This window comes from Lipomyces arxii (genome assembly GCF_038497795.1).
Source record: "Lipomyces arxii strain Phaff 12-163 unplaced genomic scaffold V1512scaffold_2, whole genome shotgun sequence".
NCBI lineage: Eukaryota > Fungi > Ascomycota > Lipomycetes > Lipomycetales > Lipomycetaceae > Lipomyces > Lipomyces arxii.
The window spans coordinates 383,006-395,931 of NW_027117701.1; the positions used below are offsets into that span (position 1 = coordinate 383,006).

At 47.4% G+C, this 12,926-nt stretch overlaps 4 protein-coding genes across 4 annotated transcripts; 2 read left to right on the forward strand and 2 right to left on the reverse strand.

The window, feature by feature from the left end:
- The first annotated feature begins 521 nt into the window (after positions 1–521).
- On the forward strand, positions 522–6,140 carry V1512DRAFT_257823 (uncharacterized protein). Its single transcript, XM_066915311.1, has 2 exons — positions 522–5,593; positions 5,639–6,140. Exons 1-2 carry the CDS (start codon positions 538–540, stop codon positions 5,674–5,676), a joined length of 5,094 nt encoding a protein of 1,697 aa, XP_066773489.1. The 5' UTR covers positions 522–537; the 3' UTR covers positions 5,677–6,140.
- V1512DRAFT_257825 (uncharacterized protein) lies at positions 5,945–6,561 on the reverse strand. The gene is made up of 4 exons (XM_066915312.1): positions 6,428–6,561; positions 6,344–6,375; positions 6,210–6,291; positions 5,945–6,161 (listed from the first exon to the last, which is right to left on the reverse strand). The coding sequence occupies exons 1-4, from the start codon at positions 6,551–6,553 to the stop codon at positions 6,135–6,137; spliced, it is 267 nt and encodes an 88-aa protein (XP_066773490.1). The 5' UTR covers positions 6,554–6,561; the 3' UTR covers positions 5,945–6,134.
- Positions 6,562–6,824: 263 nt separating this feature from the next.
- Positions 6,825–9,753, forward strand: V1512DRAFT_203144 (uncharacterized protein; the record flags this gene model as incomplete). Its single annotated transcript, XM_066913283.1, has 2 exons — positions 6,825–7,530; positions 7,577–9,753. The coding sequence occupies 2 exons, from the start codon at positions 6,825–6,827 to the stop codon at positions 9,751–9,753; spliced, it is 2,883 nt and encodes a 960-aa protein (XP_066773491.1).
- Positions 9,754–9,817: 64 nt separating this feature from the next.
- On the reverse strand, positions 9,818–12,872 carry V1512DRAFT_257829 (uncharacterized protein). The gene is made up of 3 exons (XM_066915313.1): positions 11,338–12,872; positions 10,260–11,295; positions 9,818–10,213 (listed from the first exon to the last, which is right to left on the reverse strand). Exons 1-3 carry the CDS (start codon positions 12,738–12,740, stop codon positions 10,103–10,105), a joined length of 2,550 nt encoding a protein of 849 aa, XP_066773492.1. The 5' UTR covers positions 12,741–12,872; the 3' UTR covers positions 9,818–10,102.
- Positions 12,873–12,926: the final 54 nt, after the last annotated feature.

Below are 12,926 nucleotides of genomic sequence, written 5' to 3' on the forward strand. Positions count from 1 at the left end.
GCCTTTATTTTGACGATGCTAAACTCGCAACAAGTATAGGCAAAAACAACAGATTATTCATAATGGCTGACGAAATTCAAAGCCAACGCGTGTCACCCGCTCAGTCGTCAGCCAGTAGTCATGATATAGACCCAATAAGACCACATTTCTTGCATCAAATCCCGTCCGAAAGCTCATCTCAGTCTGCTCACTCAACAGAATCTTTTAACAACTTGCCTTCTCTCACATCTACTTCGACAAAAAGCGACGGAGAATCATCGATTGAACCGGCGCTTGCTTTAAAGCGTCAAGATACTGCTGATTCGACCGAACTTGCTCGCGCTACTGATCTTCCCGTCATTTCGCCATCGCTATCATCGCCGACAACGTCAGCCTCATCGGGATCTTCCAGACAGAGACCAATTAGTGCTTCTATGAAAATACATCTAGGGGATACTCAGACTCTTGATGTTCTACGTGAGGCAAGTTTCTAATTTCATTTAACTGCCCTCTCTGTGGTGATTAATAAGTCATGTTTAGGCTGTCAATGTGGCTCAAATGAATAGCTACACAAACGCAACAACATCGTCTTCATCCGTACCCCAAAGACCTTGGTCCGAAGAAGCTGCAAAGTTCGCGTCAGTTGCTACAGAGTTTAGTCCTTCTTACAATGACCTCGAATATCCGACTCCGAAACTGTACGATCTCGTGCTAAAGTTAAATGCAGATCCTGGTTTAGACGATTATTGGAGGCACGTGACGGAAATTCTAGAGACTTGCTACCTTGCCAAACGTGCTAGTCTAGTCGTTCCAAATGATTTTACAGATGTTGCAAATACTCCTTGGGGTTTGAAAGGCATGTGGACTTCAAAGTCTTTACCGTGGGCGCTAGCTCGATTACAGCATCATCGTGGCTCAAGAGTTACAGACTCAATAGACCGTGAACCAGGTGAATCGCCAAACGACGATGTCCAAGAAGCTACTATTGACACAGACAACGATGACAGTTCATGGGAAGACATGTTTGATAGTTCCGACAATGAGTTCAATGCACATGTGGCCTCACCAGCAAATGATTCTCCTCCGGTAGTCGAAAACACGACTACGTTTACTCAAAGTACACCGCGAAGATATTTCAAGCGACACGAATCAGATGCGACTGTGATTGATGCTGCTGATTATAGTGATAACGATGACGTCCCGTTCCCACCACAGCAACAACCAAATACCGATCGAGGCACGTCTATAGTGTACTCTGCTCTCCGACCGCTTGATTCAGATATAGATCCTTTGATTGACAGTCTTGGTGTCAGTCGCGTCGTGCAGAGGGGAAAACCTGTGTTGCTGCAGCGAGAGTATCGAGATCTACAACCTCCTGCTCAGCAAAATGCTGACGATAAGCCAGAGTCAGCAGGGTCAGTCGAGCATACCGATTCAGACGAGCACAAGCAGCGACCGTCACTGCAACATCGCGCTGCTTATTTAGAGAAGAAGGCAAGACAGAAGAAATCAAAGGCTAAGCTGAAACTCCGCGATCCGTTTGACGACCAAGGCGACGCGTCAGCTAGTAACAGAGCAGCAATCGTCAGCTTTACAGACTTGCCGTATGAGGATTACGAACAAGCGCTGCTATCTCCTTGGGCGCACTCGCCTGCGCCCTCACCTGCGGTTTCAAAGGACAACCAAGAAAATCCCTTTTTTGTTCCTACTACGACTGCTGTCGACGAAGCCTTTGCATCGCCGGGAGATTCAAACTTAACTTTAGAAGATGTTCAGGCTCCGGTTCGTGCTATTGGGTTGGAATCCAGTTACTCAATCATTCACATTCCGCTGATCCATCCTTCCATATCGCGGTCGCGGAGCGGTGGATCTAGACGCCGCGACGTTGTTCCGATCGCAATCATTTCAGTTTTAACCGACGTTATTCCGTACCAGATGAACTTGATTAAGTCTCTCGCTGCGCTTGCGCCACATTTGGCGGCATCGTTTTCTCTTGCTGACGCGCATTCAAACATGCGTCATCAGATTGACATGACAAACAAACTGCATCGCCGCCATCGCCATCGTCATGAGCGATACGATGGTACGCGGTTGACGCGTCCGGGCAAGTATTCACGAAAAGCGAGCACTGCTAGCAGCAGGTCTGCCAGTTTTGGACCTGGTGGCAGCAACTATTATGGTCTCAATCAAATGAGCGATTCACCGGATTCTTCGGCAACGTCGACGCCCACGTGGGATACGACGCCCACTTCTGCTGCAATGATGGGTACGTCTTCTGCTGGCCCAGCTGGCATGAGCTCGCCAGGTGGTACTTACTTCACTTCCGATAACCGAGGATCGGAGTGGCAAGACAACGCTCCAGTCCAAGGGCAGTATTCGAGAATGCAACGTCCGCCAACCCGATCTGCCAGTGCAACTGGTTCGTTACGGCAGTTGTCACCACCGCCAAAGTCGCCAGTCACACTGTTCACAGTGTCAGCGCAGCCAGAGACGACACAGCACTCGAGACCAAAGTTGGGTGATGAGTTTGGGCACATGTTCCCGCCTTCACCCCGGCTGCTGAGGACCATCATCGATTCAATGCCAGTTCATTTGTATATTGCTGAGCCTACTGCTGGTAAGATTACATGGGTCTCGGCTAGAACATTGGCGTACAGCGGAGTCACGGCGGAAGAGTTTTGTAGCTTGGCGCTGGAAAGTCGTTTTCATCATGAAGATCAACCTGTGTTTGCACAGGCATGGCAGAGTGCTATTAAGAACGGCGAGCCGATAAGCTTGCAGTTACGATTGCGACGGTTTGATGGAGCTTACAGGTACTTCCTTGTGCGTGCTGTGCCATTGCGTGATACAAAAGGCGCGATTGTGCACTGGTTTGGCACGAATATTGATATTCACGACCAACGTCTTGCAGAGAGCAATGCAATTAAGCAAGCGGAGAAGTTTGCGACCGAGAAGAAGTACAGGACTCTGGCCGAATCGAGCCCGTTGATTGTGTTTACCGCGACTGATCAGGACGGACTGCTGTACGCGAACAACCAATGGACTAGATACTCCGGTCAGAATCAAGAAGATGCGAAGCGACTCGGATTCCTTGAATGCGTGCATCCTGATGATCGGAGACTCTGCACGCTACCGTCTGGACGGAAGGAAAGCAGGTTCTCATCGGAGGTCAGACTGAGAAATGTGGATGGCGAGTACAAGTGGCATTTGGTAAGATGTGTATGCGCAGACTTTGAAAGTGCATTTGTTGCCGAGCAGCCTGGGTCGGCAGCTCAGTCTGAGAACGGAGACACCGCTAGTGAGACTAGCGAATCTGCTCAGGAGGCTCTGGCTTGGTACGGTACGTGCACTGACATCAACGACCACAAAGTCGTTGAGGAGAAGCTTCAGGAAGCGAAAGATGCTGCACAACGCACAATGGAATCTAAGGCGAGGTTTTTGTCAAACATGTCTCATGAGATTCGAACGCCGCTGATTGGTATCTCTGGCATGGTAAACTTTTTAATGGACACGGCGCTTACAGGTGAGCAACTTGATTACTGCCATACAATTTCAAGCAGCTCGGAAGCGTTACTGTCTGTCATTAATGACATTTTGGATCTGTCCAAAGCAGAAGCTGGAAAGATGACCTTGAATAAAGAATGGTTTCATATTCGATGGTTGATTGAAGATGCGAATGAGCTTTTGAGCACGCTTGCTATTTCTAAGAACCTGGAACTTAACTACATTGTTGACGAGAATGTTCCGACAGTGGTCAATGGTGATCGGATTCGGATTCGACAGGTGCTGCTTAACATTATTGGCAACGCAATCAAGTTTACGACTCGCGGTGAGATTTTTACTCGATGCACGGTCCAGAGTCGAGAAAAAAGTTCGATTATACTGCACTTTGAGTGCCATGATACCGGAGCCGGGTTTGCGAAGGAGGACGAAGTGTTGATGTTTAAGCCTTTTAGTCAGATTGACGGTACCATGACACGCAAGCACGGAGGCAGTGGTTTGGGACTTGTTATTTCTCGGCAACTGATTGAGCTTCATGGCGGTGCGATTTCTTGTCGTGGCGAGAAGGACAAGGGCTCGACGTTTTACTTCACAGCTGAGTTCGGACTGCCTACTGAAGACGATCATCCGACACAGAGCCCGTTGCTTAGATCGGGGCGGAACTCGTCTGCTGGATCAGAAAGTCTCAGCACTGACCGGCTTTCTCCGCAAATTTTGAAGTCGGCAACGAGCCAACCTGGTTCGGCTACAACGCCTTTAGTGTTACCGTCGCCAATTAGTGAATATCCTACTACTTCATTGTCACCTGGAGCTGGTATGAGTTTAATGGAGGCACAGGAGAAGATCAGAGGAATTCCGTTTAAGTCTGCTAAAGATCCTCGGACGATGCGGTTGAAACTTCCGACGGACTACAAGAACGGTGATGAGAAGGAAGTACCATCGCCGATCGTGATTGACACGTTGGATCTGGGGTCTGTGAAGTTGGGAGTGTTTGTGCTGGTTGTGTGTGAGTATCCATTATCGACTGAGGCCATCATTCACCATATCCGGGAAGCTTTACCTGTCGAAGCTAAACTGGAGACCGCCCACGCGGCTAACTACGACGAAGCATGCGATCTTATCCAAGTGCTTGGATCCCGTGTTCCGGAGTCGCACGAGCGGCAGGCATTCACCCATGTGGTAATTAATGTTTCAGATTATAGTGAGATTGTGTCACTTGCAGCAAAGGTTTTTGCAAACACATTCGTATACAGCAACACGAAGGTTATCGCGGTCACGACGCCGATGCAGAAAACTGCGATTATGCAGAACTTGCGCGCGGATGCGGCCGGTACGGTTGCCACGATTCCCGACAAGATGACGTCCAGTCCCGTTGTAGGAGTTAGCGGGTACCGGTCGGATATCATGCCGAGCACACCGACTGGATTGAGTCAGGATGCGCTTATCAGGAGCGAGACTCTGGTTGACTATAAAATTTTGGAGCGTGAGTTTGGAGTGAGGTTCTATTGCGTATCCAAGCCACTCAAGGTCTCGAGATTGACGCCGATGTTTAATCCTGGTCGCGGAAGCAGTACAAGCAGTACGGGAAGTTCGTTACAGTCTGCCATGTCGTTACCGTTGTCGGCGACCGAGCCTGCTATCGACGAAACAGCTAAAGCTCGAGAGTCAGAAGGTGGTGGGAGAAGGAAAGGTTACACGTCGTCGTCATCTCGCCAGAGTACGTTTAAGGAATTACAGAATGTTGTTGATGGCCGGAACATTCGAGTGCTACTGGTTGAAGATAATCCAGTGAATCAGAAAGTGCTGTGCCAGTTTCTGCTGCGCGGAGGCATGGCCGTTGACTCTGTTGCCGACGGCGAGGAATGCGTGCAGAAAGTGTACGCTGCTGGACCAGGATATTATAATTTAATTATTTGCGATCTTCACATGCCTCGAAAGGATGGATTCCAGACGTGTGCTGAGTTGAGAAGATGGGAAGAGATGAACGAGGTTGGAGTCCGGTGTCCGATTGTTGCATTGAGTGCGAATGTTATGTCGGATGTTGCCGAGCGATGTGCAACAGTTGGGTTTTCGAGATACGTTTCGAAGCCGATTGATTTTAATGTCTTTAAAGGTATGTTTGTTCAGGCTGTTTTGAAGATCAAACTGATTTTGGCAGACGTCCTCATAGAGTTACTTAATGGAGAAGGCATTTGAAATTGCGCGTGCTCTTTTCAACTAATTTGCATGTACGGATAGTGGAGGAGCTCACGAGGATTTCGGTGAGAGTGTATATATTAGCACAGCGTTTTGTGTCACCTTGGGATTTGATATGTTTGCGCTCAGAATTTAAATTGCAAAGTTTTTTTGATTTAAACCGTTGTGTTCGTTTATTTAGTGTTTAATCGCCGTGAGAGTATATGGAGGGAAAGGATCCTTTTGATTTTTATGCGCGCAAGGGTGCTTTTTGTTTTGTTTTGTTTTGTTTTGTTTGAGATATGTGCATCGTGATTTGATTTGTTACAAAGTTATTCGATATTTTGCTTATTTGTATGTTTACATATTGTGAATTATATCTGTTACGTAGTTTTTATGGGTTGAATGTGAGTGACCGGTCGATATGGACATTGATATGAGAGATGGGAGACGATTGTGAATACTGTCAAAATCGAATTTCAACCCTTAAAACGCTGTAACACTTTCTATGAATGACATTAGAACCAGATCATTAAAGTAAAAGGACATCATACATCAGTGACGGATTCAATATGTCGTTGTCGTAGTACTTTTTCACCATTTTGCCGCACTTCAATATTCGCTTCCTTTAGTAACCTATAATACAGTCAGGCCAGTACATAAAATAGTCAATGCAAACAGAACGTACTCTTCAAGAAATAGCAGATAATCCAGATATATCTATATTGAAGTCAACCAAATTTCATACGTAATTAGTATTAAAAACACATACTAAAATATCTGCGGATTTAGATATTTTGCATCCAGACGCGTGTTTCTTCACGATTTTACGTAGAGTAGAACGTGGATATAATCTGCCCATGTGTTGCGATACGTTCGAGCTGTGATGACTGGGCATTGTTTACAGTTCACCGCGTTGAATAACGTGTTGTGGATTAGGGCTAACTGTCACGGTCCATTGTCGCTTCAGCATGAGAAATGGAGATTTGGTTTAAAACAGCAAAAGATCCTCAGTTCGACGCAATTGAGCTTTATTAATAACTATATGGCTATTGCATTTAAGCGCTAATTGTCACAGTAAACATCATTTACAAGTTCATCTTAATTGAGACTCTCGTCATGCTATGGCTGACCTGGTTCGAGACCACGATGCGTCCGAACAGGCAGATATGCTCGCTCTGCCACCGCTATTGACGCAATCATCGCTCAGCTCAATTGTAGAAACGTCTCTGCAGCCTGCACAGTCGCCTGTTCCGGTTCCAACGACTCCAACTGAGGAAGAAGTCGAGCGGTTTGAAGCGACGAATTTGACTGGGAATAGCGACTCGAGATTGCGATCCGGTGATGGAGATATTGACAGGGAGAAAAATTTGTTGTACACCTATGATCCGTGGACCTCAAGTGCGACACAATCAGTCCCGACATCGTCAGTACGGTCAAACCTGCAACTTCCGTTTTCATCGCAAACTCACACGACTCATACAAATGAGACTGACAATGATGATGATGACGACGACGACGATGAGCGGGTGCGTGAGAGCACGCGGCGATTACAGCTCATGCTATCAGCTACACCGCCAATGCCGTCGCCAGACGAAGCCGAAATCTCGGTTGAGATGGTTTTACACGATCCAGGCTTGTCAACAGATGAAAAACGAGACACGTTGCAGCATATGCTAATTGCAGCAGCAAGTAATGGGGATACAGAGCAAATACGAAGATTGCTGGACGAGCAGGACTCGAGAAGTTATGTTAATGTCAACATTCCGGATGAGGACGGCACTACCGCACTGATTTATGCGTCATGTTTTGGTCATGAAGATGTTGTACGTGAACTTGTCTCTCATGGCGCCGATTTGGATCAACAAGACAAATGTATGCTGTGTTTTGTGATGTGTTGAAAATTTTCTAATCTCATTAGTCAAATGGTCTCCTCTAATGTGGGCAACAAATAATAACAGAGAAAGTATAGTGAGGTACTTAGTCAGCCAAGGAGCATCACCAGATATCAAGTCTGCGTCAGGTCGAACCGCTCGCGACTTTGCCGGGTCTAGTAGTGTGATTTCGAATTTGATTGGCAGCACACCTCGTGCAAACGAAGATCATGGTTTACAAGCATTTCAGGACGATTACTACAACGATGGCAGTAACTCTCCAATGCGGCTAGAAGAGCAGTTTGCAGAGTCAGAGTTGAATCGACGGATGCTGATGGAGTCCGCAGTTAATCTTGAAGTCGATTTATCACACTTCGGATTTGGTGACCCTCCTATTGAAGACGGCATGATGGAAGACGAGGTGGATTTTGATTGGGACCATTGTTTGCCTGACCAGATGTTTGTGTTTTCAGCTGAAGATATACCAAAGATCATTGACCTCGCCGTCACACGAATGAATCCTCTTCGCTCTCCGTCTCAAAAACCGGTGCCGGCGAATGTATTGTTCTTATCGGCCAGATTCGCTCATCATTATGGTACTCCAGAATTACTACAAAATTTACTAGAACCAGCTGTTGATCGAATGAGCGAAGTTATTGCTACTCACGAAGACGATATGGCATTTTTGGCATTTTGGTTGTCAAACGCGTCGCTCCTGGTCTACTATTTCCGCAAAGACACCAGCCTGAACGGCGCAACGATTCAGTATCAAGAACTATTTACCGAGATTGTGAAGGACGCTTTCGTGCTGCTTATTCGTGATGCCGAACGTCGGCTTGACCGAGTTCTTGACGCCGCAATACTAGATCACGAGACAATTCCAGGCTTAGACGATATTCAGTTCCAGCGCGAGTGGAGAATTTTTCGTAACCGACAGCAGTCTAATCCTGGCTCGGGCCCGGGACCTGATCTCGAGCAGATTCGACCGCCAACGCCTCACAAATTGGCCCAGCCAGCTCCGCGGAATGTGACGTCGCTGCTGAGTTCGACTTTGTTCGTCATGGAACTGTATGAGATTCACCCGGTTGTGATTTTGCAAGCGTTTGCTCAGATTTTGTACTGGCTTGACGCTACAATTTTCAATCGCATCATGGCGCACCGTAAGTATCTCGCGCGAACGAAAGCAATGCAGATCAGACTCAACGTGTCGGCGATCGAGGACTGGGCGCGGTCAAACAACAGACAAGTACCGGAAGTCGATGTCGGTAAGAGGTCGATACCAGCCGGTGAGTCAATGATGGAACTTGCTCGGAAATATTTGTCACCCTTGGTCCAATTATTGCAATGGCTGCAATGCTTTTCCAGTTTAGGCGATGACACTGACGGGTTAGTTGCGACGCTACAGCAGTTGCCTGAGTTGACGGCTGAACAACTGTTACATGCGGTCAAGCGGTACCGGACGGAAGTCGGGGAGGAGAAGATGTCGAAAAATGGTATGAAATATTTGAAAAACTTGCAAGCACAGCAGAAACAGACAAACACTACAGCTGCAGCAGTCAAAAAATCGCGACTACTAGCTACGAATGGACATTTAAGAACTGCCTCGCTTGAACGGACACACGCAAGAACATCGATTGACATTTCACTCGACAGTCCTATACCGTCATCTCCCGTATCCAAACACGAGGATCACGCGTCCTCAGACGAAGACGGGCCGCCGAAAGTGTCCGGTACATTTCGTGACATAAGTCAAATCCTACCGTTTGTCATGCCTACCGGCACCGAGATGTTAGTGACATGGGGTGCCGGGATCGGTGGCGTGAATCGGGCGCAAGCACAACGCCACGCACCAGTGCTCCCGCCCGAGTTCGCAGCAAAGCTGGACGCAACCTCGAGTCTGTCGACCGGCGTGCCGAGCATCAAGAGCGGCGTGACAGGTCCTGGCGGCGGCGGCGGTGGCGGCGGCGGTGGCGGCAGTGGTGCAAGCGGTGGGCGGACGAGGGTGAATTCGGTTGCGAGCACACGATATCAGCCCAGCAACGGAAGTCCCACGAAGCCCGCCGACCGGGACACTGCCAGCAACATCCCCGAGTCGAGTTTTGAATCCGAAGACCGTCGACCGTCCGATGGCGATGCGCATGTGAGTGCGCTCGAACGGAAACTGGTGATGGAGACCGAAATCGCGGCCGAGGAGGAAGGGGACGAGAAGCCTAGGTGGGAATGAGTTCGGTTTTTATTTTTGGATTTAATGGATCGATTTTGGTTTTTGAATATTACTATAGCATGAATTGTCATCAGAAGTATAGCATCATGTATTCGAAAATGCACCATACATGTACGACTCAAAAATAAATAAAAGTATAGCGTAATTCCAACTTCAAAAAGAAGACTTTCAACAGTTTTGGCACAAAAAATAATTCACACACGGTAGACAGATTTTTGCGCTGGAAAAGCAGCAAAGGGGCTTTAGCTGACAGATCTCTGCTAAAGAGACAGCACATTCACGGAATTTTGGCGTATCCGACGTTGAATATTTAATTTGAGACGAGATTGAAAAGCGGCCTCGTGCTGAATTATCCTGCCGGAACGTCAATCGATACGTCTGACAACTCCAGTTTCGCTTTGAAAAATTGCGATAAAGAGAACTGTTTAGAATCGGTATCGTACTCAAACCATGCACCATGCTGTACTATTAGCTCTGATCTTTGAAAAATATACCACGCAACAAACCTTCGCTAGCCGGAACCCGATCCACAAAATCCTGTCGACGCGAATGACATCGTCCGCGGTGCTCGCGACGTTCGGCGTCGCCGGTGTCGTGGTCGGCGGAATTGGCCCTACGGAGCCAGCCAATCGCAAAGTTTCGAGCTCGTCGTAGTCGAACTGATGGCTGAAGTATTCTTTCTGACCCTCAATGCCTGATTGGCCAGCCGACCAGGGGAATTTCGTCGCAAACTCGAGACCGTATGCTGCCCAATCTTCACATAGCGGCGTACTGCTGGGGAAGAACGCCCAGTCGTACACGGTCGGTTCGTCGGCAATGTAGGTCAGTGTTTTCAAAAAGTAGAGAAGTTCCGTCCACGGGAATTTCTCGACGTCGTCTTGATATGGTAGAAAAATTTGGTCACACGCGTATTCGTAGTCTTTAATGTAGTCCAAAAACACAAGCCACATGAAGATGTGTGGGTAGTGCTCCGTAGATCCGACCGACAGCGCAAGTTTCAACATTGAAAACGAGAGTCGTTTTGCGTACGACAGCGATACGACGCCTGCTTTGTAGCTCTCTGTCCTGAATAATTTCTCTAGAGACACCGCCATTGTCGTGTTTGCTTCGGACTGATCGAACGCAACGTCGCCTAAACTAGTCGCGATGTCATCAATCTGGTTACCAGACGAAGTCGTTGACAGCGACGAAATCGAAGACGTCAGCGAAGTGGACATTTCTGGCATATCTGTTCCGAGTTGAAGCATGACCAGCTGTCTAATTAATCCGTCCTCATGCCCGTATTGAAACAAACTTGCAATGTTTGCGATTGCGTACTTGACACCATCAACGGACCACGCAGCTGGACGGTTTACAAGCCTGAGAAACTCGCTCATGCTGTGGCCAAACTCTTCTAGCTGAACTTTGGTGAGCTGCATGCCGTGGCATTTGGCAAATACAAGCTGCGCCTTGTTGGCGTCTTTCACATACGGCTCGAACGCAACGGCAAACAATGGTAGCATGGATTCATGAGACGGTAGAAACGGCGTGCATGCCAGCAAGCTACTCTGTTAATTAAGTTTCGGTATGTAACATGTAACCGACCTTTTGCTGTGGTAATACAGTTGGTCGAGTACGACAGGCTCAGAACATAGTGCCAAATGGTGATACAGTCTACCAACGCCAGGTGTGAGAAACAAACTCTGGACATACCACGCAAATGCAGTATCTTGCCACACTTTGCGATCGCCAGATATGTTTTCGACACCCATTCTGCACCGGGCCAAATCGCCGAGACATTCAAGCCAGGTCTCTGTGTTTGTCGGAACAAATTCGTACAACCGAGCCACTGTTCTGTAAGTATAGTAGATAAACGAAACTAGAGCGTCGTATGAGTTTGGAAGATGGAGACGAAGAGATTCAAGTAACTTTGAGATTCCGTTTTTCCATAACCGCGACGGTATTTTGTACTTGCGAGGAAGATTTAATATAGAAGATGTGGCATTGACCAGATTGCATATAAGCAAGAAATCCTCATATTCTTCGAGCAAGCTCTCGTGAAGTTTGATAATGTCCCACCACAATGCCTCATCAAATGTCCATTCTTCGTACCAATTGTGTCTTTCTTGCTTAGCGTCAATGTCCAGACACTGGCTTTCAAGATAGGATATTTTGGAATAAAGTGAGCGCACTTTCTGTTCGATTTCGTCGACAGTGTCACGATGATAATCTAGCTGTGGAACAATTTTCGACCCGGTATGTTTGTTTGAAGTCTCGATTTTGGGATTCTTAAGAACCATCATCTTTCCAGACTCTCTAGTATTTGGAGTTGAATCCTGTGCTTCAACATTCGGTCGATTTTTTCGTTCTATTCCACGCCTTCTCCCACTATGTTGGTGAATTGCAGTACTTTGGCTTTGGCTCTGGTTCTGGTTCATTTCAGCTGCTGCATCTGCATCCTCTATTTCTGAGTCTGGATTATACAATTTTCCTCCTGCAAATCTGTTGAGTTCATTGGACTGTTTATTATCACTATTCCCTGGTTTCCGTCTCCTCCGTTCTCTTCGCCTTTTCCCACCTTCTCCTTCTGTTTTTGTCGTCCCTATTCTCGACGATTGTGGCTGTTGCGCTTTAGGCACCGCTGGGATTGGGTCTGTCTTCGGGTCATACAATTGACGAGGCTTAGATAGCAGTTCAGTGCTGGAATACATGACTTGACTCAACTTCGTCTGTCCAGTCGGTGGTCCAGCTGAGCTCTCATCAGGTACGCCTTGAACAGGTAACAGACGGTCGTAATCCGGATCTCTTTCAATTGGATTTGCTATTCGCCTATTATTCCCACGTCTTCGCGCTGTCGACTGTTTTGCCGTTTCAACTGCATTTATAGCCACTGCAGGTACACATGACGCGGATTCTGGACTACTAAGTAGTAACTGCGCAGATGTTAAGTTGCGCACAGGACGATCGTGTGAATCTGGCGCAGTGTCGAGTTGTTGCTGATGCTGCATATTATCCCAATATGATCATTTGTTCACACACTCAAAGCAAATCCCTCCAAATCTCAGTCGCAATTTTCAGTAGACATTATTTGAGCTTGAATTTGACCCTGAATCTGTGAGTTGGACTTTGATATCAGTCGGGTTTACTGTGAAGTTGGACATTTTAAAAGCGCCAAAGGAATTAGAACGCTGGTC